At 43.8% G+C, this 27,318-nt stretch overlaps 2 protein-coding genes across 2 annotated transcripts in view; one reads left to right on the top strand and one right to left on the bottom strand.

Moving 5' to 3' along the window:
- Nucleotides 1-433: 433 nt before the first annotated feature.
- On the top strand, nucleotides 434-2,601 carry CCDC92 (coiled-coil domain containing 92; the record flags this gene model as incomplete). Its single annotated transcript, XM_080628824.1, has 3 exons — nucleotides 434-563; nucleotides 930-971; nucleotides 1,826-2,601. 3 exons carry the CDS (start codon nucleotides 434-436, stop codon nucleotides 2,599-2,601), a joined length of 948 nt encoding a protein of 315 aa, XP_080484950.1.
- A 2,200-nt stretch (nucleotides 2,602-4,801) lies between these two features.
- Nucleotides 4,802-27,318, bottom strand: part of DNAH10 (dynein axonemal heavy chain 10) — a gene marked incomplete at both ends in the record, with an annotated part of 54,070 nt that continues 31,553 nt past the window's right edge. Inside the window, 30 exons of the mRNA XM_080628813.1 lie at nucleotides 4,802-4,948; nucleotides 5,400-5,545; nucleotides 6,151-6,331; nucleotides 6,541-6,708; nucleotides 6,784-6,995; nucleotides 7,287-7,418; nucleotides 7,854-8,025; nucleotides 8,725-8,820; nucleotides 9,053-9,262; nucleotides 10,456-10,656; nucleotides 11,507-11,690; nucleotides 11,902-12,056; nucleotides 12,832-12,986; nucleotides 13,527-13,631; nucleotides 14,019-14,292; nucleotides 14,981-15,210; nucleotides 15,553-15,832; nucleotides 16,467-16,614; nucleotides 17,217-17,438; nucleotides 17,795-18,012; nucleotides 18,895-19,031; nucleotides 19,752-19,933; nucleotides 20,776-20,950; nucleotides 21,493-21,654; nucleotides 22,289-22,486; nucleotides 22,892-22,972; nucleotides 23,736-23,939; nucleotides 24,843-25,014; nucleotides 25,651-25,839; nucleotides 26,148-26,315. Coding sequence (XP_080484939.1) covers nucleotides 4,802-4,948; nucleotides 5,400-5,545; nucleotides 6,151-6,331; nucleotides 6,541-6,708; nucleotides 6,784-6,995; nucleotides 7,287-7,418; nucleotides 7,854-8,025; nucleotides 8,725-8,820; nucleotides 9,053-9,262; nucleotides 10,456-10,656; nucleotides 11,507-11,690; nucleotides 11,902-12,056; nucleotides 12,832-12,986; nucleotides 13,527-13,631; nucleotides 14,019-14,292; nucleotides 14,981-15,210; nucleotides 15,553-15,832; nucleotides 16,467-16,614; nucleotides 17,217-17,438; nucleotides 17,795-18,012; nucleotides 18,895-19,031; nucleotides 19,752-19,933; nucleotides 20,776-20,950; nucleotides 21,493-21,654; nucleotides 22,289-22,486; nucleotides 22,892-22,972; nucleotides 23,736-23,939; nucleotides 24,843-25,014; nucleotides 25,651-25,839; nucleotides 26,148-26,315 — 5,304 coding nt within the window. The remainder of the gene's footprint in view (nucleotides 4,949-5,399; nucleotides 5,546-6,150; nucleotides 6,332-6,540; nucleotides 6,709-6,783; nucleotides 6,996-7,286; nucleotides 7,419-7,853; nucleotides 8,026-8,724; nucleotides 8,821-9,052; nucleotides 9,263-10,455; nucleotides 10,657-11,506; nucleotides 11,691-11,901; nucleotides 12,057-12,831; nucleotides 12,987-13,526; nucleotides 13,632-14,018; nucleotides 14,293-14,980; nucleotides 15,211-15,552; nucleotides 15,833-16,466; nucleotides 16,615-17,216; nucleotides 17,439-17,794; nucleotides 18,013-18,894; nucleotides 19,032-19,751; nucleotides 19,934-20,775; nucleotides 20,951-21,492; nucleotides 21,655-22,288; nucleotides 22,487-22,891; nucleotides 22,973-23,735; nucleotides 23,940-24,842; nucleotides 25,015-25,650; nucleotides 25,840-26,147; nucleotides 26,316-27,318) is intronic.

The raw sequence follows: 27,318 nt of genomic DNA, 5'->3' as shown, positions 1-27,318 counted from the left end.
TGTGATTGTTCTTACAGAGCTACAGTGATAACTGAATTTAGCCTCTCCACCGTAGCCACTGGTGCCTTATCAGGAGCAGCAGAGGCCTTGCAGCACAGAAGTCCCTCAGCATCCTGCACTTTACCATTCCTGTCTTTATTTGAGTGTGAGCACTGCCGTAGCCAAGGCCCAGTTTTATAAGGCTGTTCTGCAAGGAAACTGCTCTGGCCTGGAGTATAAATGAGGCTTTCTATGAACTTAGAGCACTTCTAGTTGTAATAGTTATACAACAAAAACCTCTTGTGATATTTGCTCGATTGCCTCCCAGTGCATTAATAGTGGAATGCAGCTATTCCTGCTGACCCTGGCAATAGAGAGAGGATCTTCTTATACTCAGGATAACCCACTGATGCAGTTCTACATCTGTTCACTGGCAGGGTGACTGCATGTCAGGATGGCGACTTCCAACCTGGAGAACCAGCTGCAGAGCGCCCAGAAGAACCTGCTGTTTCTCCAGCGGGAACATGCCAACACACTGAAGGGCCTCCACGCCGAGATCCGGCGCCTGCAGCAGCACTGCACAGGTAGCTGGGAGAGGACTCAGCCCATTCAGTGCTTAATTCTGTTCACAGGAATGGGGTGACTGCTCCCTCCTCCAGCTGTGACACCTCAGCAACAGCACCCACCACCAGCATACATTTAGGGTGATCGGCATCTATCTCATGAATTATCATGATTGTGAAGTCAAGATTTATGTATTTATTTTCAAAGCTGATAGTTCCGCTTGTTTTACAGACTTGATAAAGTGCAGTGGAACTCCTGCTATTGCTTCAAGTGGGGGGAAGAGTTTCCTGTGTTTTTATTGAAGTGTGCCATTGTAAATGTGCTCTCCAGGTGGTGCATGGGGTAATGATGATGTTCTAACGAAAAACCCCAACTTTTCTCCTCAGATTTAACCTATGAGCTGACTGTAAAGAGTGCAGACCTGTCAGGTAAGGAACACACAGCACTTTTCTTTTAATGTTCATGTTAAACTTCCTCCTCTTCTTCAGTGTCTGTATTTTCTCCATCACAAGTAGGTGAGAATACTTTGCACTTGGGATGTTGACTGTATAAATTCCAAAGGTATAACAGTAGTTTTCTACTTTCCAGACTTACTGTTATTTATGAAGTAAATGTCACAAGTTCTTTACCAAGGTCACAGAGGAAATCTTTGAGAGAGCCAGGAACAGAGTGCAGAACTGCTGACTCCTGTCTCTTACCAGACTAGTTAGTTCCCTGCATGCCGTATGGGAACATAGAATGTTCATATAGGGGCAGAAGAGTGATACTGTTATTAGCTGGTACTGTAATTACACCCTGTGTGTCAGCCTGCCTGTTCCTGATGTGTCCTCAGTGTCAGCCTTAGTGAGGAGTCTTAGCCTTAGAGTCACAGGCTGCAGCTGCCTGTGGAGAGGTGAAGCTAGAGCCTGAGCTCCTCTTCCTGGTGAGCTGAGGCAGCAGCTCCACCACCCTTTCCAGCCAGTCTGACATTGGCAGGGGCTCGTTCCTCTTTAATAAGCAAAGGATTTGCAAAATAGCTCAGATTTTGATCAAGTTCAGGCATGGTTTCTGTAATCCCTGTTCCCCAGAACCCATGAAGCATCTCCACTTGGTATCAATGCCATTAAACCATGGTGAGTGGCACCATTTCCTTAAAAGCTGTCCTGTTGCTCCTGAAGAGGCAGTAATTTTCAGAGCATTAGCTGAAGTTAGCCTTTGGGATGGCAAAAGGAACCCTACTGCACTGTTTTTCCTAGTGGCTATTGTTAACTTGAAAACACTTCTGCTTTTCCTGTTCTTCTAGAAAATGGCAGTTCAAGAAGCGATGAACTCAAAAGTAAGTGCAAAGATTTGGAAGCTCAGCTGAAAGCCAAAGAGGCTGAAAACAGTGAATTACTGAAAGAACTCGAACAAAAGAACGCGATGATAATGGTGCTGGAGAACACCATTAAAGAGAGAGAAAAGAAGTATTTGGAAGAGTTGAAAATGAAAAGCCATAAGCTCAATATGTTGTCAAGTGAACTAGAGCAGAGAGCCAGCACTATTGCCTACTTAACTTCCCAGCTGCATGCGACTAAGAAGAAGCTGATGAGCTCAAGTGGGACTTCGGAGGGGACCCCTTCTGGCAGTCCCGTGCTGTCCAGCTATAAGCCGTCCCCTCCCAAAGACAAACTGCCGGAGACCCCACGGCGCAGAATGAAGAAGAGTCTGTCGACACCACTGAACCCCGAGTTTGAAGAGGCCTACAGAATAGGGTCAGATAGCCGGAAGCTGCTGTTGAGAGAGCCCGTGGATGCTATGCCGGATCCCACCCCATTCCTGTTGGCCAGGGAGACGGCAGAGGTGCACCTCATTAAGGAGAGGCCCTTGGTTATTCCACCCATCGCTTCAGACCGTGCCTCGAGTGAGTCGCACAGCCCAGCCCGAGAGAAGCCGCACAAGGCCCACATTGGGGTGGCGCATCGCATCCACCACGCTGCGCCAGCCCAGCCCCAGCCGGAGGTGGAAACACTGGCTGTGGATCAGGTCCATGGAAGCAAAGTGGTCAGGAAGCACTCAGGGACAGACAGAACTGTTTGAGTAAAACCACTGCAATGCTCCGTTCTGTTGCTGTTTATGCACTGTGATCCTGTAGGATAATTAGCACCTGCAGTAAAGTTTCTTTTGATGCCCCATGCATGCCAAACTTCTTCCAGATCCATCATTAATAGATTACTCTCCTCTAATGAAACCTAATAGGACTGTGTTCACATGGCAAGGTGTATAACTATTACATGCTGTGGCCAAATCAGGGGTACCTGACCGCTTGCTTCTGCACACCGCTCCATCCGTTGTAACCACTCGTGTGGACGAAGGCGCGGGCTGTGCTGTGAATCACTATTAGTGCAAACAAACCTAACTAGAACGGCTGCCAGCGTTCCAGCTGCCGGGGGCTCCTTTGGCTTCACATAAGCACTTCGCACCAACCTCCATGACAAAGCCTTTCTCACACTAGTGTTGAAGATAGTGCAGAAGCACATTAAAGTGAGCGAAGGACATAGTCTTCTTCACATGTACCTGGCTGCAAACTGTGTTCGTAGTTTCTTTGTCTCAAAGTCCTGAGCATCCCAGTGAGCGTTACTTGATTAATCCCAAATACTTTGGTTTGTGGCTTTGTTTAACACTGGGGGGGGTGAGGGTAAAGCACTCTTTTAAAGGGTTAATGATCTCAGAGTATGAACACGGGGTGTTTGGGGGGTGGTTTTGGTTTGTTTCAGTTTTTAATTGAATGGCTCCATTACACATTTCACACTATCAGCACACTGCACTTGTAGCACCTTCCATACTGGCTCAGAGCTCCTTTTCCAGGGAGAGAACGTACCTGGCTGTCCAATATGGAAATGGGTCTTTATGCTCTAACCTGCACTTTTTTTCCAAAGGGATGATTTTTGTTTCCCAAAAAACCTAAGTCTTGTTCTGGGCACTGTCAGCCAGTGCTGGCTTCTGCCAGCCTGGAAACTGAGCTGTCCCTCTCGAATGTGTGTCTTAATTTTAACAGTTAAGTGATGTATCCAATTCCTACAGGAGGAGAACCTGCCATCCTGGAGTTCTGTCCTTGTGGATTGGGATGGACTTGCCTTGCACTTGCCCCCATTCCCCTACTCCTTTCTAGTGAGCAACAGGTAGACCCAGTGGCTGTTAGACTACTTGATTCTTTTTTATCATGTATTTCCTAGGAAAGAAAGGCATAGTGGTAGCTGTGGAGCTGTGGTTTGAGGAAAGGAGCACAAATTGACCATTCTTCTTAAACTGTGATCAGCACCTCCAACTCACCTCTGCTTCACTCTCGTCTGCAGCCTCTGAGCAGGAGCAGCAGGAAACGATGGCTCCCAAATGCTGCTAAGCTTATGATGTGCCTTTAAATATTTGGAACGCATAATCCCAGTGAAAGCTGATGAAGGATCCCTGCCTGCCCTCTGTCCTTCCCCTTCCCAGCTCTAGTCTGCCCCTGTAAGCTTTCCTGCAGCTGTGTGTTGGTGTGTGTCCCTCTGGAGCTGTGGACTCCTGCCTGTCAGCTCTCCCAAAGGCACGGGCAGGATGACAGTGGCACTGTCCATGAGCCCGCACAGGCAGAGATGGAGCCCTCAGGCCTCCTGGGCCCACCCCACGCTCCCTCATGACTCGGGCTCGTGCTGTTCTGAAGCCCAAGAGACTCCTCAGTGTTGTGCCTGGCTGGTTGTGTGGCGGGACTTGTTCTGGGGATGGTGGGGAGCGATAGGGAAAAGCGGTGTTACTGGAAGAGGGTTGGTTCAAGAGTGTTATTCTGTGTGTTACTACTGTACATGTATTGCGTTGCCCAGCAGTGGGGTTGGGTTTTCCGGCTGTTGTTGCCGTATTTTCATGGCCATGTCTTGTATGACTGATCTACCCTGCTGCTTGTTCAAGGATGATGGACGGCACCACTTCAAAGCACAGCAGAAGTGATGCTTTGGGCAATTAAAAACATTTCTTACAACCCTACAGGCCTTTGTGTGTGCGAGACTGAACTCATTGCCTCTCCTGGACACAGCCCAGCGTGGAGCCTTTCTGAAAGGAAATGCAAATGGTGAAAATCACTTTCCTCTTCAAATGCATTTATTGACAGTAAGAGCTTTTTTCTGTTGTGCTGTTTAAAGTCATGGGGGCTTAACTCAACACACACACCCCATGGTGAGGAACCTTTGCCTCATTTCATAATTACCTTTTCTGCCCCCCTAACGGGTTGGATTCTGTGGGGATGATCTTGTGCCGCTTCATGCTGTCAGTCTGTGTTCAGGGTGAGACAGACACCTTGCAGCACCCAGTGGGAAATGTGCCTTGTGGTATAAAGGTCGGCTTCAAAAACCAGGCCACAGCCCATGGCGTTCCGTCTCAGGGAGGTCGTGTACACGGGGGTCCGGAGCGTGTTCTGAAAGAGGATGGAGGGAGGAGGGCACTGAGCGTGAAGTCCAGTGTGAAACTGGGCACAAGAAGGGCATCAGGGGCAGGCAACTGTCTTCAGAAATGCATTCTTTTTAGTTTAAGCCTTAAATAGCTGGCACCCAGGTAATGTCCTTTGTGCCATTGACAGGGACTGGGGAATAATGAAGAGCATAGTGGGAATGTGTGTCCCAATCCCTGAGTGCCTAAACGGAGTAAAGGCAGCAAATGTAGGAACCCCCTTGAGTGTGACTCTAGGAAAAGAAAACCAATGACAGCTAACACAGGGAGATGTGTTCAGCTGTGTACTGTAGTGCTAAGGACAAACTACAGCTGCCTGTGCTAAGGGGGAAGGAAGGGAAGGCACTGTCAGCAGCTGAGCTGTGAAACCAGAGGCAGTGAAGCAGCCCATCAGCCATTGTGCCCCTGGAGGAAGGTACCTGGAGCCGGAGCCTGTGCGCTTCCATGGGGATGATCTTCAGAATGGGCAGCTCCACCACCAGGACTCGGGGCTTGCTTTTGACAAGGCAGCCATGCTCCATGTCCCAGTCTGCTCCCTCCAGGAACAGCCCAGAAACAAAGCAGCCTGCAAGGACAGAAGTGCAACACCTCCTGTAAATGGAACCAGGTACCTTTAACTGACAGTGTGGGGGTTGTTTTGGCTCAATCTATCAGGTTGGGATTTTTAACTCCTCTGTTCCAAATCAGGTATAGTACCCAGCAGCATTGCCTGGTTGGCCTCTTTACCCAGAGTTTGTTATAGTTAGCAATTAGAGAATTGCTAGTCATAGAGGTTTCATAAAGGTACATTTATACATGTCATACCTAATTGTGTTGGTGTTCTGTTTAAACACATTTCAAACATTATTTGTGGTGTAACTAAAGCTTTATACACCTGCTATGGCTGGTGATGGCCTAGCCCTTAAAAAGAAGCAGATACAGAGAGCAAGGAAGGAAGAGGTTGCAGGTTCAGACACCTGCACATGGGTGGAAAGAGCTGGGAAGGGAAATAGTGCTGGGTGTGTGCAGAGGCCCTGCAGGAAAATAGAAACCAGAGCCCAGCTTGTGAGATGTAAACCCTAGAGTATTGTCTGTGGAGGTGTGAGCTGAGTAACACAGCAGGCCAAGCAAGTTCTATCTCACCTATCAGCTACTTTATTATGTTTGCTGAATAATCATAACACCACCAACCTTGAGTAGGCCCTTCACTGATGTCCTGCGCACTCTTGTACTTGGTTACCTCGGTGTAGAGGGTGGAATGATCCAAGGGCCACTTGTTTTTCCGGCAGGTGGCTTGAACAAGAGCCATCAGGTAGGATTCAGGAACGTGCAGGCCAGAGAGCCACATCACCTTTGGCTCACACTCATTAACCTGCAATCACAGAGACAATCTGTGGTCCTCCCACCACACCTCATGCTCAGCGCAGGGGCCGAGGCTCTCACAGGCCAGTCTGTGGTGGAACAATTCATTATGGTGCTTGGCAGTGACTGCTGTTAGTTCAAGTAACTTACCTAAAGCAGTGTGTACAGCTTATCATGCAAATTAACACAACAAACGGCTTTCTGCAGGCGCTCACTTACCCAGGTGCTGTACTGCTTATACCGATCTATAAAGAAAATAATCCAGTTTCCAAGTGTTTTGAGTGTGTCGGGGGCCAGCCGCCGCCAAATGCCAGGAATCTGCCCATTAAAGAGAGCCCGAGCCACATCGTCCAGTTCACTGCTCATCCCAACTTCCCCAGCCAAGGCCTGGAAAGACAGTGAGAGGCTGAGGCCTGACTGACTGCAGCTGCTGTGGGCACCAGTAGCTGTGTCCTTACTTACCCGCTGTAGCTCAGCCAGCGACTTTGCCATGCAAACAGTCAGCTTATTAAAACGTTCCAGCTCCTGCAGCAGCACCACGGTCGTGGGGCAAAGGTCTGGTCCAAACTGTCTCCGTATGTGGTCAAGATCGAACACTTGTGGTACTTTGTTCTCTATATCCTTAGCAACATTTGCAGTGTATTCATCCCGACTGATTCCCGTACCAGTTTCACCTGAAACCACAACAGCTGAGTGAGACTAAATCTGCACAGGCTCCCCCTTCCCCGCTGTTAACTCCCTAGGGGAACTTTGAGAGCTGACTCCCCTTCTGGTGTTCAAAGCTTCACGCTCTGCTGCAGCAGCCTCCCTTGGGCATGCTGTGACCTGCTCCCGTGCCAGACCTTCCCTCTGTGCCCCCATGATCCCCCCATCCCCATGGAGGGTGCACCCTGAGGCGGGCTGTGACACACTGGCACCAGCCACCTCCCGTTTCTCATTTACACAACCACTGAGAGAGAACTCACCCGTTTGAGGCTGCAGCTCAAGGAGGTGACTCCACATATCCCTCACTGCTTGTGTGTAGTACCCAATCTCAGCATTGGCATGAAGACCAAACACCTCTGGAGTGTTGGCCAGTGGCAGCAATTTGATTGCCTCTGCAAGACAAAAACATGCTCCTAAAGACATGATAATTAAACCACAGCTACCAGGCAAAAGAGAATAGTGCAGGGACTTTTGTTGCTGCTCTGCTTGGGGAAGTGTGACAGCTGGGATTGAAACACTGCAAGGATCACATAAACATTTTTAACTCCTTGGAAAGGTACCAAACAAAATTAACCTGCTATTAACTGGGGATTTCATTTCTTTTAAAGACATGAGGAGCTCGCTGGTAAGCTCGCATTACAGGGGCTGCTCATATAAAGCAAAAACAGTCTCACCAGTGGGCTAGAACACCACAACACGTACACACGCACTGCCCGAAGTTCCTTCAGCTTCTCATAGGCAGCAATGTCATATGGAGAGAATGTATAGTGGAAGCAGACTTTATGCCTTTATTCATGCTAACGTGTGGCAGGAAAAACATTTCTTACCAACAAAGTCATCCTTTACAGTCCCTTGTGGAATCTTATAATCAACCTTGTCGTTTTTATAAAAGTGAAACACTTGGAATGTGTCAAATATGAAGTCCCCGAGGTACTCGTCCATGTAGATGGTCAGAATGCGGCGATCGAAGCTGTCAATTGCGCGCCCACCGTACATCACCTAGTGATGAATCACAGCAGTGTGCCAGGGCTGGCTTTTGGAGCAGCAAATACAGATAAAAGCCCCAAATGCTCTTTGCTTTTGCAGTGACTGCGTGGTATGACACTGTGTTACCCCTGGGACACGAAGTACATCTCCTCTACCCCCTGTCCAGTTTTTGGTCTTAGTCTGGAGAGCACAGCTCCAGGTACTTCTAATGGCCCTTCTCTGAGCTTTATGTGCAGTGGCACCTTCCTCAGGTGCTGGCTCACACTCAGCTGTGACTGAAAGTGACTAAAATAACAGCTTTCTGCAGGATTTCACTACGTGAACCAACACTGCATATACAATACACAATACAGTCACATACTGCATGGCAAGAGCTTTGGGAACATGTGTACAGCTCCCATCAGCAACACACACTGAACTAATAACACTGGGAGGCTGGGCTATTCAGCGCCTTTCAGCAGGATCCCAAGGGCTCTCTCATTCAAAATTAATTAAGCACCAGCAGTCTCCAGTGGTGCAGCTACACACAGTGGCCCTATTTCATTGAGGCAATGAGATTAAGTGACTTGCTCAGGGCTACACGGGAGTTTCAACACTGCCCAGGAGGGATGCTCAGCTTTACTTGAGGATACAGCCCCCACAGAAAGGAAACGTCATTTATCTGAGTTCTTTCACCATCAAGTGCTCCTTGGTGACAGTGCAGGCGCTCACCTCACCAATGAGATATTTGAGACTGCTCCAGGGGATTTTATCATCATTTTGCTGGAAAGCTTTTGTCAAGTACGTGTTAAGAATTTCCATGCAGACCTAAGGAAGTTGTTGGAATACGCAAGATAAGATTCATAAATGAGCTATACACGTATATAGGTTTTATTTAACATAGTGCTTGTTTTAAAACTAACTTCTCAAATCATTAAAAAGCATAAGTACTCTTAAGAAAAGAGACCCATGAGAGAGGTAATACAAATATGAAGCATTTGGAATCTGATGAATCTTTGTGGCCAAAACTGAATAAGAACCATTGTAATCATTGTCTTACCTGGAAGTCAGATTCATTAAAATCATACGGAACGTTCCAGCCAACCTTCCCAAACTTCCTTCTCTCCTGAACCACAGCGTGGAAAAATGCCAAGACGTAGACTAAGGATTTAAAGGCAGGATGTGGGCACTGCTCTAAGGCATCCTCAGGAATTCTGAAGTAGGTGGCTCTCATATTGAGCTTCAGACCATTTGGTGGTTCTGTCACAACCTAGCAGAATGATTCGGGAAGCTGTCAGTCACTGGAGAGCCTCAGGAAAATGAGCTGTAAACGCACCACGCTCCCCAAGCTCTGCAGTGCAAGGGTGGGAATTGTGAGCAGCTTTCCAAAGTATTACCAATATGGATATTTTTTCTTAAGTACAGACATGAAACAGAACCTTTTATAATCATGGAATCTGTTAATAGAATTTACCAAGGAAAACACTCATCTGTAAAGAGAAATTCACTTTTATTTTAGAAATAGTCATGCTATTGGAAAGACCTTATTATGTGTCATATTTGAGGATCTAATTTACTGTCATATCAGTACTCTACACATTCTGGTGTCTCCTACCTGCCACTAACAGTCTGTAACAGGGCTTTACTGATGAGCAAATTGAGGCAGAGCCAGCTTCCTGGCGGCTTTTTTCTAAGTGCCATGAAACCTTCCTTCTCACTGCTCACAGTGAGACCCACAAAGTGTGCATATGCAGTGTTGACAGATAGGTTCTTGCTCATTCCTCCCCACTGCAGCACTAAGCACTGCTGGAGGTGAACACTCCAGTACACTCCACTGACACACAGAGCACACACTGGGTGGATCTCTCATGCCACTGCTTTCAAATCTGTGAAATGAAGTAATTGTGTTTCCAGGACTGGTTCACCACAACAGAGTCAAAGCAGCCACAGAACTGAGCATTAGGACAGCATCATGGCTTGGGCCTTCAAAGTAATCAGCTCAGCTGCTTGTGATGAATGCTGCAGCCTGGAGGAGCAGCTGGAAACCATTATCCTATTAGAACGTCTGCTCCACTGGCACTATTGCCAGGCGAGACAGAGCTCAGCTTCACTTCAGCATCAGGGCTGACAGGGCTGTTTCTGTCTCTCCAGATATTCCTCACTTGTGGCAGCAGTTGACTCTAAAGAGCATTTGTCACATTTCCAGGTTTACTCACAAACCTCTACTCTGAAACAACTGCTTCAGAATAAACCTGCTGAACAGCCTTCACCCGAAGGAGAGATCACCATAAGAGAGAGAGGATGGTGAAAAAGGATTTGGCTTATAAAGACAAACAGCCAGTGTACTTTCAGCACAAGTCAACACGCTGTGTTCAGGTCACACACTTCCCAAAACCACTCTGTTTTGCTGAGTAAGAGCAGCAGACATGTCCTCCTGCCCACAGTTTCCCCACTGCACTGTACCTTCAAGGACTTCTGCAGTATCCCAATCGGGAAGCCCTCGGTCGGGTCAGTAGTCAGCCAGAGGCGAAAGTCATTGTGAGGCTTTGTAATATTTTCCAGGGCCTTTTCCAGATTGACGAGCCACTTCACCAAGAGGTGACAGTTCTGCAACATCAGCCACCCTCCACTGACCACTGCATCCTCCAGCATCTGCAAAGCGATCTGAAGAGGGGGAAAAAATCAACTGCGAGTAACTCTCCCTTTATCTTCTGAGCAACTCTCCCTTTATCCTGTGAGCAGACTGACGCAGTGGATTTCTGCCGGCTAGCAAGCACTCAGCCTTTCAGTTAACTTTAGCAGATGTACCAGAAGGCTCCTTGCTGAGAGCAGCCCTTTTACAACACCACAAGAAGCTGCTCTGAGATGCTTTCTTTATTTCATTAATTAATTTTGAAATTAAAAGTCACGCAGAGCATTGAAGCATTTCACAACAGTGCAGGAGGGTGCATGGCTCAGAAGAGGGTGAAGATCAGAGCCTAGGAAGCGATGATTTAAATGAGTCTAACAGAGTTCTCCCACTGATGAAATCACAGGAAATTCAGTCAGCTGCTACCCTATGGACATCCCTGCTGTAGTGTCCATGGCAAAACGGAAAGCTACAGGAAAGACAGAAAAGCAGCAGGATATCTTTCTGGTAACAAACACTGACTTCCAATCAGCTAACTCGTGTCCATACACAAACACAAGGTCACTGAGTAACCTCAGAAAGGCTGCACAGTAACATCTCCTCAGCAAAACTGTTTTCTAACAGTCACCAATATCATTTGGACTCCATCCTTACCCAAGCCATAAAATCAGCCAATCAGCCAAATGCCCCCTTTCACACTGCAGGGAAGCATTATTCCCAGGCTGGCAAATCATACTGTGTCTGAACCACGAAGTAATTCCCTTTAAAATGGAGCAGACCTTAGTAAAGGAAATGTGAGCAGGCCCACAATATTAAGAGCATGATTTGCAACTCACAGACCAGCCTCCCGCACACAGCACAGCCCTACCCTCTTGCTGAGGTTACCTTTTCTTGGCCTTGTCCCATTGCCAGGAATTTGAGTCTATCCCCTCCAAATCCTGTCCTCTCGGCCAGTTTCATGAGGTCACTGATAGGATCAGAGCCAGGACTTAAGATAAAAACAACTGGTGAGGAAGGACTGCTCTGCTCAAAGATAGCTCCAAAGCTGATCACTGGGGGCTGCACGTACCTGGTAGGAAAAGAAGCTCAATAAACTGCTGATTTGGATGAGAGCAGCAGTGACTTTAACACAAACATCAAAGCTCACTGCAAACTGTGCAGGGAAATGATACAGAGATCACTCATGCCCTGTTGCTTAGGCAGATTACAAAATCATTTACAGTTTCTGTGTGAAATACCTGACCAGTGTGATCTGGATGTGGAAGAAGAGAGTGACTTACTTCTCACCCATTGTCAGAGTAACATAGTCCGTGACCGCCCGATAGAGCCGGTCCACCCGGAAACACCGTAAAAGTAGGAGCTTCTGGAAGTCTGAGAGCGTGTCCTGGTACTGCATGGGGAATGGGATCTGCTCCACAGCATCTGTGTCATACCACTGGCAAGAAAAGATGGGAGACAACACAAATGAATCCAGTGGCTCTATCAATGAAAATACCAGGAAAGTAGAGAAAAGCAGTTGATTAATGAGGAACAAGAGACATGAGGAGATCAAAGAAGAAAGTCAGTCAGCTGCAAAGCAATATTAAAAGATGAAGTGAATATAGAAAGCATTAAGTGAATATAACATTAAAAACATTATTTTCAGTCCAAAGTATTCAAGTCCAGAAACACATTTGTCCTTCCCCTTTATGTCAAGTAATTCTCTTAAGATACAAAAAAGAGTATAGAAAGCAAAAGACATTAACAGGTTGCTCACAGAAAGACTTGTAAAACAAGAAGACATGGAATGAAACTGAACGTAGAACAAAGGCAAGTCTGTGTTTGTAACCAGCCTAAAGAACTCACTGCCATGAGACCAAAGTACACTTTTGCAGTACAAAAATGAGTGAAATGTTGACTGTTGAAATCAACAGCAAAAATTCCACTGACTTCAATAGGACAAACAACTAAGGCATTTGACTGGAAAATAAAACATCTCCAGTATACCAGGGAAGACTTTCTGGCGTTGTTTTTGAAATAATAAGGGCCTTAATTCTTCTGGAAATAAGTCAATCACTAACTGAGGTCAAGAAGAAAAGCAAGGCCTTAACAGCAAAAGGCAGTGGTGACATGCCTCCTACTGAGTGCAATGGCACGTTGCATCATACTTGCACATTTAATACCAGAAGAAAAACAAGGGAAGAGAACTGGATTGCAAAAAAGGCACGTACATTTTTCCATACATCTGCATTGTCTTCCACATCACCTGGAAGAGATTCAAATTTCTCAGGAAATAGCTCAGACAAGCGCATTAGGTCTTCCCAGCCTTGATCTGGAAGCCAAGCATACGGCTTCTTCCGTTCACTCTTCTCCAGGGAAACACTGCCTAGTCACATGCAGAAACCAGAGTGAATGCCCATGTCATACATTCTCCACTGCATGACCACACATACAGTCCCACTGCACGGAGGAGCCAACTGGGAATTTGTTTCTGGAAGCACTGTAAGATGAAACTGATCTGCTGAAGAAAAGGTGGCATCGTACAAGTGCTTGTAAAAGCCAGAGTTTTAGCTCTGCAGATGTTTCTAAAAGGATTTATGCATAGTCAGAAAATAACTAAAGATTATATTATCAAGTAACATCCTAATAATTAGCTAATGTGAGATTTGTCAACATCTGCAGAGAAAGATGAGCCTCTCTGCTGGTTAGCAAAGTGAACGAAATGTAAGTAGTAGAATCCAGAGTTTGTGTAAACCAACACAGTTCTCAGTGGTTTCTCTAGGTGCTATAGCTCTTACAGCACCTCAAATCTACTCTACTCAAAATCACATCAAAATCTTATCTACTCAAAAACCCATCATCTTCAAAAGATCTTTTAGCTGTTGCTCCACACAGCTCTAGATTTACGTATAAATATTGACTTTACCTTTCAAAAAGAACTCAAATTCTTCTTGTGGAACTCTGCCATCGGCTTGTTCTATCTTGACGGTCATATTAAAGGAGAACAGTAACTTGTGCCTCTCAAACAAGCCTATGTTAAAAGGGCAACATTTTCAAAAATCAGATGCTAAAACTTGTGGAATTGGAGCAGTCTTTAAATGCACATCAGGGTGATCAAACACAGGGCTTCGGATCAGGCTTACAGAGTCAAAACAGCATCTGTGAGCTACATCCAGGGATGTAAGATCCATAGCTGTGATTTACTATAACTGTATTAAGAAAAACACTTCTTTACAAGTTACATTGGTAATATGTAGAGTCAAACAGTAAACAGCAGGGAGGAAAGTGTATAACTGAGAACTGAACATTAATGAATTCACTGTTTGGTAACTTGCCTCTAACATAAATCATCTGAAGAGAGGGCTTTTAAGAAGCATTTTCACAACACATTATCAGCCCATCACTAAATCATACTAACCTGTGCAGACATAGTTATAGGTGTTGAAAGTCAGTGTATCCATGATGTTTTTTAACCTCTCCAGGAGAAAAGGACTGGGCATGGATTTCCGAAGAGAGAATCCAAAAACCTCCAAGAAGGAGGCCAGTGAGTACTGATACATTATGTTGACAAGTGCCATTTCGGACAAAACAGAGAATAAAATGGCCCCTCTCCTGGCAGCTGGTCTGTAGCCATCGCGAAGACGATCAATATCCGCTGCTGTTGTCTCAGCCAGACTCAGTTTTTCAATAACCTAGCCATACATTGATTTTATACATATGGAATTACTGCACTGATATACAGTATGTATATTATATCACAACAAGCAGAGCTATTCAATGCCTGCCTCTCCCTGTGGCCTCTATAGGGAATCTGGGCAGGTAACCCAAAAGAAGCAGTATGAATTGTAAAAATAGAAAGTTGGATAAAATTAATCCCACTCTGCGTATTTATGAAAAATAAAGGCAAAGATTTACACATAATCAAGGAAATAGTGTGGGAAGGGTCCTCTGGGGTTCTTTAGTTCAAACTTCCACCCAAAGCTGGACTATGACCACCACTAGATCAGGTCAGCTGTGGCTTTGCCCAGCTACAGCCTGAAAACCTCCAAGGATGGAGGTTCAACATCCTCCAGATAACAAACACCTTAATTTTTCATTTCAGATCTAATACAAGACAAAGATTCTTTCAGAGCTGAAAGAATGTATCATATGCTCTTTGCTTTAGAACTGAAAACATCCATTTCTTTGCTCCTGATCAGGACTTTCCTGCTTTGGTTTATTTCTTTGTCCAGTACTGAAAGATGCAACATACTCATGAGAAAACTCTCAATTTCCTTTCAAACTAATTTCTAGCTTCAACGGTGAAAGATGGAGCACAATTAAAAAGGAAAGGCAGTGCTCTATCAATAGATATCCTTTCAAGAAGCCTCAAGCTGGTACCTCAGTAGCTTTGGTTTTTGTCTCTTCCAGGGTTTGCACCAAATCAAAGTTGTCCAACATGTTTCCTGTGGAAGATGTCAGTTCCCGAAGGAGAGAGTCTTCGAGAACTTGTAGCAAGTTTCTGTTGTCACTTGTCTCCTGGATGAGCTGTTCTCTCTGTTCTTCCAATTCCTTTCTTTCAAAACCCGTAATGACACTGAGCAACTGATCCTCTAGACCCTTTAGTGTAACTGCAGACACAACACACACACAAAAGAGCTTTCATCTGGATCACCCCATAAAACTACAGCAATGCAACAGAGTGACCTGGTTAACAACTTGGTATCTTAATTCTACCAAAGCGTCCCAACCTGACTCGTGAAAGCAGAGATATTTGGCTCAGGTTCAGGTTAGAAGAGCATGAAAGCAAAGATTAGAAGAGCAAGAAAGATCTTCTATTAAATCAGATGCTAAGTATAAGGGAGACTTATCAATTCTTTAGAGTTTCATTTTGTTTCAGACAACCACCCAGGCCCTAAATTTGCACTACAGCATAATCACTAATTTGTTACTAAATGCACACTTTTGCTTACCTGTGTAATTGATAACCATAGCTTTGCCAAACACGGAGGGAGAGTATTTTGGGTTCGACAATTTGGTGTTCAGGTAGAATCTAAAATTACTGTCATAATCAACCTCTTTGTCACCCAGGACAACGAATGTTCGCCCCTGTACAACTTTGATATTCTTCTCTAAGACATTGTCTATCACAGGATCAATGTATTCATCAACACCATGCAACAAGAAAGGATGCCCATACTTTATGGCCAGTTCTAGTTGTTTAAGGAAATCTGGGTCATTAAAGGAAGCCATCTGCAAGAGAATAATGGGAAGATATGAAAAGAGAACTGATATTCAATTTGATGAACATTATTATTTTAACAAGAGTTGCCAGCACTAATGAAGTTTGCTCTTTGCTGCTTTTTGTCTTTCCTTTTACAGGTGATACAAACTGCACTGGTACCAAAGAGTAGAGGTGCTTTTTTGATCCTGATTAGTTGAGAATCATAGAACAGTTAGGTTTGGAAAGGACCTTAAGATCATCTAATTCCAACCCCCCTGCCACGGGCAGGAAAATCATTTCCAGTTGGAGAACTATTCTTCAAAGTTCCAGCTGTGCCTCTGCATGTGTTACTTGTCCTACACGAAAAGTCCATCCTGGAGCTGAGATAAAACTAAATTTGCACCAGGCCTTTGGTTATACTAATGTATAGTATACATAATGTATACTAACATATAGCATGTAGTAAGGCTAATCCAGATCCCAAAAAAAACATCCATCCCACAGAACTGAAGGTCGTGAACAGTGACGTTCACCATCTATTTTAGAGACACAACAAACAGTCAGCACATTTGTCAGTACATCATCAGTTCCCCATTCAAGGTGACAGTTATTTAGGCAGCTTTTAGAACAACCAGTAGAGGCAAAATGATCATTTATCTTTACCCTCAGGTTGTTTTTCTCTTCTTTCTTCTTAATCCAATGCAATGCCTGTTGTTGTGGGTCAATACAGAGTGGGAAGCGGCTTGCATATGTAGTCAGGATGCCATTCTGCACAGAGAGCTCATCTGGAGGCAATCCTTGGGAAACCCATCTGGGAACAGAATGGGTCAAAGATTGGGCTGGGATGAATGGATGAATTCGATGGCAGAGAAGCACATTTCATTTGTGAGTAAAATTATGCTATTAATTGAGCACACTATTAGACACACAAGGAAACATATAGTGTATGTGACTGTGAGAACAGTGTCAAAGCTCAGACTGACTCATTGTCTTAGTCATTTGTAACTACACTACTCAAAACACCTGCATTTGGTGAGTAATCTTGAAGTAGCTGAAATTTGGGCTATTTGGGCATGGGTTTAATACCAAAATCATTGAAGTCAATCGAAAGACTCCTGCTGGGCTGTGGGAGCACGTATTTTAGATAACTCCTTAAAAGTTTCCTAAAAAGGGATTATATGTGTTCGGTCCATGTCCTTGGAGTGCAAAGTACAACAGTTTGTTATAACAAATACCTCTGTTAACCAGAAGAAAAATCATTTGTCTCCTTGCTGTCTTTGGGACACGAACATAAAAGGGGTTCTCTCTGTGCACCTCCACCCACAATGCCAAGTCTATGCTACAGATTTAGAGCCAGACTCCCACTTCACAATGTCACATGCAGTGGTCACTGGGTTTCTTGTCAGGACATACCTGCTAACCTCCACCTCGTTAGTCAGGAGGCTTTCTAACTTAAATGGTTGACTGAGAGGAATATCTCGTGAGCAAATATCTTCTTGCCACACTTGATACAACATTTCATTACGAAAATCCCAGCTAAACGCTCCTTCGTAGCTCAGAAAGGCAGCACAGAGTAGACAGTCTCCAAGCAACTTCACCTTACGTATTTCATAGTCCTCATATTCCTTTTTCCACCTGAATTATAAAGAATCCTGGGTCAGTTTGTACCTGGGAGATGGGGTTTATGTGCAGAACTTGCAGCTGCTGCCTCTTTAGATGTAGGTTGAGACAGACCCCCAAATTTACAGTCAATTGTTCTCTCAGTGTTATGATGGCCACAGACACTGAATTGATCTGAACCTTCTTCCTTTTAATCTGAATTCATCTTTTTCTTCCAACCAAACACTGTTATTATTTTTCAAGAGCTAATTGAGTTTAGCTTAGAACAGATACAAGCTGTTCTCAGAAACAAACATCTCAGTCTGAGTCAGTTTTATCCCTGGCATATGACCCTCTGATGTCAAAATATGCCTCTCTGAATCCAGGCTTACCTCTCGTTCTCAGATCCCAAGCCAGAGATAAGCTTGCCAGCAGCATATAATCTTCTCTGCATAATCTCTGCCTCTTCTTGCAACTGTTGCTTTTCAGTTATTGCCGCTTGGTATTTGTCCCCCAAAGCTTTAAGCTCCTCCTGAATTCTGGTCAACTCTGCCTTTATCCTTTCCAGTTCCCGCTTACTTAAGAAATAGTTTCGTTCTAGCCTAGCCACCTACATTACATGAGGAAGGAAGCATAAGAGTATCAGAGGAAAGAAGGGCTTTGGAGAGAAGTCCGAAGTTCTCAGCTTTCTTTTACCTATTTCATGTATTTCAAAGTGTCCTAGTAGTAAACAGCGTAAACCAAAATAAGTGGCACTGTCTCTCACTCACCTCTCCCGATCACAAACATAGACATCAAGGTCTGATACTGCAGTTCCAAAGCAGATAAATCTCTCAAGAGTTTTGTACCCACAAGGTATATTAAAGCATGTGACAGTCCCGTTGACATTGGAGGTCAGTGGGACTGTCATCCTGTGACAAAAGGGGAGGTTTGACTGCTTAATTACAACAGTATTAAGGCCTCCAAAAATAGTCAGGCTCATCATCTAGTGAATATACTTTCTCAGTAGTCAGTTGTATGTAACAACCTTTTCTTGAAGAAAGTTTCCCAGCATCATCTGTTGGACATTAGATTTCCTTTGACAATACAGCTGACTTCCCAGTCATTCTAAAAAATCAGTCTGTGCTTAAGGGACATGGATGTTGTGTACTACTGAGCTCTGCTCTGTTCAAACGCCATGTGTTTTGAAGTCTATTTTCAATAGGCAGCTCTAAACTGTTCTTTTGTGAGCACATCAAATTATGAAATTCCAAATGAACATGTTCTTCCCTCCTCCTTCAAGCAGTGGCATGGATGGGAAACCACGTCCCAGCATCATGACACAACAAACACAGCAATTTATAACTGAGTACCTGCCTCACTCCTACTGCAATAGCTCTCCTAAACACCTCTTTTTAAGCACTTCAAAGAAAAGGCAGTCTGAGAAATTGTATTATTTTTCTCATGAGCACCATGCTTCATTCTCCTCTGAGTGTGACTCCACACACTTTACCTTTTCTCTCTTTGGCTTGACTTCTTTAACTACATCACAGTAGCTCATCACAGCATCAACAAACTTTAACATCCCCAGTCCTGCTCTGCTAACTTGTTCCATGTCACTGAAGGTAGTATTAAGACTCTTTAACACACCTAAAACCACAAAAATATTGCGAGTTGAATTACAGTGTAGAAATCCTCAGAGAATCCACTTTCCCTACGAGTGATATCAAGCAATGCTCTAACAGACAATAAGAAATATTTGTTAGAATATTACAGAGCACAATATTGCTAGCGATTGCTCAAGTTCTTTCTCCATGAAGGGAAAGCATCCAGGAGTTGTTCAGCCTGTCTGAGGATCGTGGGGGTTTTAATCTGCAGCAGTGAGATGCATTTTTTTTCAAAGAAAGAGATAAATGCCCCTCTTTGTAGAACTACTCTGGATTACACCCTTGTGAGCGTGTGCAAAGTTTGGCCCATAAGCTTTAGATAGAGCTTGTCTTCTTTCCACTCTGTATTTATCACATTTTAACTGCTGCCACACAGACAAAATCATAATTCTACTAAGTCTACTAAATCAGACAGCAGGCCTGCTCAGCTACCCGTCCTGTTTGTTTCTTGCCTGCTGTAAACCACAGTGTGTAAGACCCTAGCTAAGGTATAAACTGGATGTAACCACAACAGAAGGTCTTCCAACTCTGAGAACTGCAGTCACCCCAACAGTGCAACACCTGCAGCATTGCAGACAGTGCTGTCCCTTTGCACAAAGTGAATCTCACTCTCCCAAACAACACTGGAAGGCGTGCCACTGACATGGCTAATCATATGAACAAGATCCAATGTTCATTCCAAGTCTACAGATCAGTAATTTACCTCGGACAGCTTTCACTTGGCTCTGTGTAATTCCATCAAAATCTATCTCCATCAGGGATCGCAGGAAATTTGCCTCAGACATCATTCCTTTGGCTGTTTTCCAGTTTAATTCTTTGTAACCTCTTATTATAAGAACACATTCCAAAACAGCCTGCACCTGGACAGGGGGTTTTGCAAAGGATCTAGAAAACAGATGAAAGAGACAGTAGAAGAGAAAAAGGAGACAAAGCATCTGATGCCAGACATGGGTACTTCCAGTTAAGAGAGTTGTTGCAATACAAGAGCTGTATGTAAGACAACCTACACAAAGTGAAAAAGATAACCCAGGCCACACAAGAAATTATTACCTAGTCAAAATCTCAGGACAGATTCCTGCATTCAGACAATTTGATCAATGAAATTCTAAAGGATTTCAACAGTGGAAGGCCTAAAATCCTGAGTCATTATATTCTTCCCCAGGGTGGTGAAGCAGCTGTCCACCGGGAGAAGCAGTACAGGAAGAATCCAGAGCTCTAAGAGAGAAATAAAGCTAAACAAATGTGACAGGGAAGGGAGAGTTGTTGCTATTTCAGGGAGAGACAGGTACTGGATGTGCTTTTATATCTATCCCCAATTACCAGCTGTATTATAAAAACACAGGGAGAAGTTAATTCAGCACAGAAATACATTTCCATGCTATCAAAGCATCCCTGAAAAGTAATGGGTATGTATTCCTATTCACACAGAATAAACACAGAGGATAAATGAAGGGGTTTGGCAGCCACTGCTCAGACAAAAGCCGTAGCAGTTTCTAGTGCCTCAGACACTGGGTAGAGAAATATGGAAAAGAACTGGAAAAACAGGCTTGAGGGGAAGTCCTAGGCTAGGAATCAGAGGATCAGGTTGTGACCTCAGCACCTGGACAACTGATGTCCCAACCTTCACATGCAGGTGACAAACGTGAGGCCAAGGCTCAGACCCTGCAAATAAGGGTTTCTCAGTGTATTTCCAGGAACTTATGCTACTGTACATCCAAATGAGTCACCTGATCTCAGTAACATCAGACTTGTCAAGCTTCTGAAGCTCCAGTTTGGCAGCATCTAAAATAGGTATGACTTCAGCCAAAGCTGACTCAGCAGCTGCCTTCTCCACAGCAATAATCTTATTCTGTTCCTCCATCTCCATAGCTTTCTCTTCAGCCTGTTTTTTCTTCTCCTCAGCTAGGAATTGTAAAGGCAGGACCATAAATGGATTATTCATATATAGAGAGAGAGAACATATACTAACATACCAATATAGATTTGCTTTTGGCTAAAAATCAGGAATCGTCATCAACTCAGTGCCTTTTTGTGCTAGCTTGCCAATATCTACAGTTCCATTATGGGGTCAGGAACACAGCATACACATCTCTTTTTCTCCCATGCTCCTCTCTGTTTTTCCTTTAACAGTAATTTTCTGAATCTGAAGGTCCCTTTTTTGCTAATGCCTCTTTCCCATGTTATACCCTACACCTTGGAAAGGGAAGGCAAACATAGTAATGAGTTGTGTAAAGTCCTGTAGAGCAAATACACAGCAAAGATGGCAATCTGAGCAAGAGAGGGGACCTACTCTTCAAGTATGACATGAGATCAGCACAGATAGGACAAAAGTGTTACCTCTAAAAGCAGCTGGAGGTCACAGAGGGTTTTCCAACCCAACCAAACCCAGATTATGTGAGTCTTGTTTAGCCTGTGAAACACTGCAGTAGTTGTAAACCACCCACCTACTTCTGTGTTTTCTGATATCTCTCGTAACAAAGCCTCACAAGCAGCTGATTTTTCTGCTAGCACAATCTCTTGCTCGGCAAGTTTCTTGTTCAGCTCAACCAGCTGTACACTAGCTTCCTTCAGTTTAATTAAGCCCCCATCCAGCCGTTTGCAATGTGCTAGGTAGGAAAAAAGGAAAAAATTATAGTGATTCATTATGTACTAGCACACAGCAATAGACAAGGAAAATATGCTTAAAGGTGCACTCTGCAGCAAGGCGCCCCCTGGTTATGAGAAGAAAATGACTCTTAGAGATTTTTCCTTTCCTAAGCCTCCCACACAAGATGTTGTTAATGTCTCTTAAGCTGCCACACAGTGGCCCTGTGCCACACGTCGCTTTCCATATTACACTGTTCATGTTTTATCGTCTTCACATATTTCAGTGCCCACTGAAGTATGAATAAGAACTGCTGCTTGAGGAAGAATGTCAAGCTTTGAGCTAGGCTGAGCTGGTATCAGATTTAATCAGACTCCTCCCCAAGCAGAGGATTGTCTGGTTTGGAGATTCTGGCTCAGGTTCACGCATAGAAGAATTTGAGGAGAACCCACCATTTGACAGAGTCTGAACATTCACATGTGGCCAGGATATTGATCCAATGTCAAAGCCAGATGCCAGCACAGCATTTGAGATAGTACTGAGAAAACAATTTTTGCATAATGTGGGTCATATGTGGGGTTCTCACCACAATTTCTTTTCTTGTTAAAGTATTTCAATCACTTAATAAAAAGCAGAAAACATCTACATAACCTTACCTGAAAAGAACTCGTTTTTCTCCTCCAGCAATTTTGCGTAAGTATTGATAAAATCAAGGTAATTCTTTGGTGTAACATGGTTTGTACGTCTCAGCTTCTGCAGAAACCTCTTGCTGAAATCCCCTACAGATTCATGCACCAGGACAATGTGCTCAATCACAGCCTTGGAGCTCTCTGATGGGATGCGTGAGCTATTTCCTACAATTGGGCAGAATAGGTAACAGATTTCAAAGGTTTGTTTGGGTTTTGGTTTGGTATTTTTTTACGAGTATGGCAATTATCATCTGTCTTATCTACATCTCAGCTAAGCACAAAAAAAGTCGGCTTTTAGGAGCAAAAAGCAGTATCACAGCAGAGTCAGAAGTGAACCTGGGCCTCCTGGTAGGCCACACTGTCTGCAGTGCTGGGAACTTGAAGGTTTAGCAAGTGAGGAACTTCAACCCAAAAGCATTTTTTGCCTGGGATTTTGCATACAGCCAATTAGACTCAGGGTAACAGGCACAATGGGAAATCAAATCATGAAATCTACAATAACTGCAAACTAAAAGAATCTCTTAGGCTATCCAAAGAGTTAATGGGTTAAAATACTGACATTTTACATACCAACAAAGGATTGTGCAACTGCATGCAAGGCCTGTGGGGGCCAGGGCAAGAACCAGTCAATACCAGTGTTGTTGACAAGGCCTTAAAATAAAAGGATAGTGTTATGTCAAAAACTCCTTTGTAAAATGAGACTCTAATAGGCAGTCCTTTTCGTAACTTTATTTGCATCAAGAATCTACAGGATCCATCTTATTTGATTCCTGCTTAGCAAGAAAATTTGCCACAAAGTCAATACTTTAATTTTGATAGTAAACAACCAACTTTTCACCGGCGTCCTGCCAATCCCATTGTACTATTCCTTAGGCTGCACCATCCTACAGGATGCAGTCAAGAGCTGCAACAAGGTATTTTAATGGCTTCCCACCCATACCCATCCTTCATGTGTCTTCAGTTTCCCAGGCCTCCTTTCAGCCACCTGCTGAAGTGCATCTCAGGTCACTTGGGTGTTTTTGCTCTCAGTGGGTGTCCCTCTCACCATTCCCTTTTCTTGGCTTTGGATAATATTTCTCTTACCACCATCCTCTCTTCACAAGGATTTAATGCCACACGTTCTTCTGTAAACTGCAGAAGAAAGGCTGCAGACTTAGGCTGTGTATTTCCAGTTCAGAGGATGACCAATTGATTTCTAGCTGTTCAGCTGGAAAATGAACTGATCTGGTAAATGCTAATCAATAATGCTTACTGATACGTGGAAAAAAAAATAGGCACTGCTAATCCTTATGCATGGAACATGCTCTGCTTAGCTTTCACTGCCAGACATCCCTGAGTGTCCATTGAAGATTTGCTCTTGCCTGCAAACCTGAATTTCACAGGGAAGGGACTAAGCAGTGTGTACAATTCATACCTGGGAAATTCCTGCACCATGTTCTCAGACTTTCCCCAACTGGGGACATTCCCAAGACAATGTGAAGGTTGTTTGCACATTTGTTTAGGAAATATTGCCAGACACTCTCTTTAGCTGGGCTCAAGCCAGCTTTAGCAGCTTCATCTCCCATCTGATTTAGTATGCTGTCTTTTTCATCATCTGGAAAAAGGGCTGGCACCATTCCTGTAACATAAGGACATGAGAATGCTTGTGAGAACAGCCAGTAAGAGAAAACCATACGTCTGGGGATAGGGCAGATGAGAAACCAGAGTCACAAATTTTAAACCTAGCTCTGCAAAAATGATTCTGGGAGTTTGAATGAACCTACTAATTGCTCTATAATTCTCCCCCTCCCTTAAGCTCCCATGGAAAATAGCGAGACAGTATTTAGGATTATGCAAGGCAATTTAGAGGAATAATTCATTCATTTATGTTTGGGCTTCAGCAACATACACCAAGTGTCACAAGAAAGTAGAGTGCTTTTAACTCCCCAAACCATCAGTTCACATTTTCTTTCTCTCAATCATGTGGCAAATATTGTGTAAGTTACTTCATGATAGACATAAGCAAACCAGGAACAGGAAAAACTAGTCCAAGGAAAGGGATGAGATTTAACACAGCTGTTTTCAAATCAGACTGTGTAGGAACTTCTAGAGAGAGGGTGGTTACACACTGCCAGCTGCTGCTCATTTCAGCTGCTGCATACAATAAAAGCTACCAAACTACGTTTTAGGACATATATATATATATAAGCAGTTGCTAGAGTTCAGGTGAAAGCTATTCAAAAGCCAATAGGACAAAAGGGTGCAGCTGAAGCTATATCTAAGCCTTAGAAGAAATTTGACTCCTGCAACATCATGATCAGCATGAATTAACCCTATCGCCTTCCCAGACACATATTAATGACTGTAAGAAGATGCCCAAAAGCCATTATTAAGGCTAAGATCATTTCAGGTAGTACTGAAAAGTGAAACTAAAGCAGCAGAGGACACAGGGTGAAACCGTAATAGCTGGATCAAGAGTACATTTGAGATTATGAGTCACAAGTAGATACTGATGGACAGTAATTGAGGCTGCTTGAGTCACCTGAAGTTAACATGTTGTTGATGAGCTCCAGGAAGCTCTCTTCTGCTACATGGCCATCTGTGAACAAGAAGACCATTGACTTGTTCTCAATACCCAGCTTCTGGTACAAACTCTTCAAATCTTCTCGGAAATTACTTTCTCCGTATCCTCGACTCAAGGTGATCTCAAATACCTACGAATGCAATATCTACTGAGAAGAATCAGATGGACCCAAGACATGATGCTAATTGAATTTCAATTAGACTGGCTCAGGGGTTTGGGTTTTGCCCCTACCACCAGTAAATGTAAAAGTATCAGGAAAATTATGCAGTACATTAAAAATGACATTTGTACATCCCTGCAGGATTGCATTTTCAAAATTGCTTTGTGTTCAGCCTCCTTTTTTGTTCTTCCCTTCCAAGCCTCTGTAAGATACTGAAAGTACCTCTGAGAGAGGAACATTTCCTATCTAAAACATTACAGCATAAATAACGACAAAGTTCCTCAAGCAGCACTGGAGTGCTGCTGTAATACAAGTAAGTAGCAAAAACAGTAGTTAGGGACTATTAGTTATTTGGTGTCAAAGCCATCCTTGTTTTCTGCCCCAGTGCCAATACCCAGACTCAGGCACTGACAGCTTCCTGCCCAGATCACCCACACTCATCAGTTTAGACCTCCTGGCAATCTCTCACCCTGTTTTTTTCTCCAAAGGGAAGAGATGCCAGCCTGGTCTTATCTTGTTTGACTTCCCTCCTCCCAGCCAATTTAATCTTGATCACAGTATTGCTTTCCTTGTCTTCTTTCACTGCAGAGATGCAGGGTCACTAACCTCACATCCAGCTGTATGGGCAGCTAGTCTCGTCAGAGACTGCTTTCCTGAGCCTCCCACTCCTATGAGCAGGGCATGCCCCTGATCCATCCGTATGATGCGATGTACATGGATTAAATGCTCCAAAGCATCATCAAAAAGAACCAGATTCATTTGAACATTAACTTCATTATATTCCTCCAAAATCTCCTGCAGAGAAAGGTGGACAGAATGTTACTAGGAGACCAATGAACCAGTAACATTAATAAAACAACAACCCATTTAGCAGAATTATTCCTTTCCCCTTACTCAGGGAAAATAAACTATTGGAAAACACTGCTGACTCTGCAGCTGATTTTCAGTTTTCATTACTGCAGACCCCTAATGGGTAACAGCACACATAAAATACTATGTGCACGCAGAAAGTGAACAGGTTTCCCACAGCTTAAGGCAGGCTCCTGCCCATTCCTCAGGCACAGAGACAGAATCAGGCACAGTGCCAAGCTGCTGCACACTACCTGAAAGAGAGCTTTTGCTGCATCATAGTCTTGGATATCTTCATAAATACGAGGTTCTTCTTCATTCAGGGCCATTCTGAAATCTCCAAAAAGAATAGGATCCCTCATGGCCTGCTCCAAGGAATCTTTGAAATGCTCTTCAATCAGGTTTTTTATATGACCTTGTACCTTCAAGGATATGAAATGAGTCAGGCAACATGATAAAGCAGATAATTCTGAATCCACTTGAAGGTGATAATGCAGATTCTTGCCCAAATACTGACTGATTTCAAGGGGATACTTGTCACTAGAAGATCCAAAGACCACAGCCTCCTATTGTGTTCTACGTATGATTTCTAAAATTATCTAACAGGCAGTTCAAGAGCCATTCAAGCCAATAGTCTGCTGAAGTTTCAGACAGAAAAAGAGAAGCTTGTTAAAAAAAATCAACTTCTCATATATTGGTGTAAAAATTTTATTAATAAACCTTCTCAGCATTCAAGGATGTTTCACCACCAAGATTTGTCACAAATCTTGTAAGATTGAATGAATGTACAAATACAGAAAAGTTGCAATATATTCTGAGCTGTGAGAATTGAGCTGGAAATGTATCTTTGTTTGTTAAAGAAGAAAGTGTTAAGCAGAAAAACCTGAAGCCATCTTAATCTACCTCTTTTCATCTAAGCAACTTGTGAAGAAACTTGCTTACATATAGGTAAACTTTACCCCAATTCCTTCACTAATTCTCAAGGTATAAGCCTGGCATCATTCTCTCTTGCATTTTAAGATACAATTCAGAGCATTTTCCAATTTGCCCAACAGCCAAAACTGAATCCATTGTTTAAGGACTCAGCTCTTCTCCCTCTTATTCCTACTTGATTGTATAGTCACATTCCGATATAACCTTCCTAAAGTAAAATACTGACTTGAAGTGATTTCCTGAGTTTTCCCCTGCACTGCTCCCTCTCACTTGTGTCACTGCTAACCACTTTTCCTGGACAGGCAAACTGAGTGACATTTTCCATTCCTTCAGCAGATCTACTTGCTTAGTCTGCCACAGTCACTTTATTTTAGAAAAGAGAACTCCATGAGCCATGTTTTAGATTAATGGAGCAACACAGTGGTTGGCCTAGTCCGCAGTCTGACTGCAGACCCGAGTCCAACAGTTGGTAATGTTGCTGTTGCAAATCAG

Source organism: Psittacula echo (genome assembly GCF_963264785.1).
Source record: "Psittacula echo genome assembly, chromosome: 13".
In the NCBI taxonomy this organism is placed as follows: domain Eukaryota; kingdom Metazoa; phylum Chordata; class Aves; order Psittaciformes; family Psittacidae; genus Psittacula; species Psittacula echo.
The sequence above is the reverse complement of the archived record's forward strand: the minus strand, read 5'-3'. Positions and strand labels throughout refer to the sequence as shown.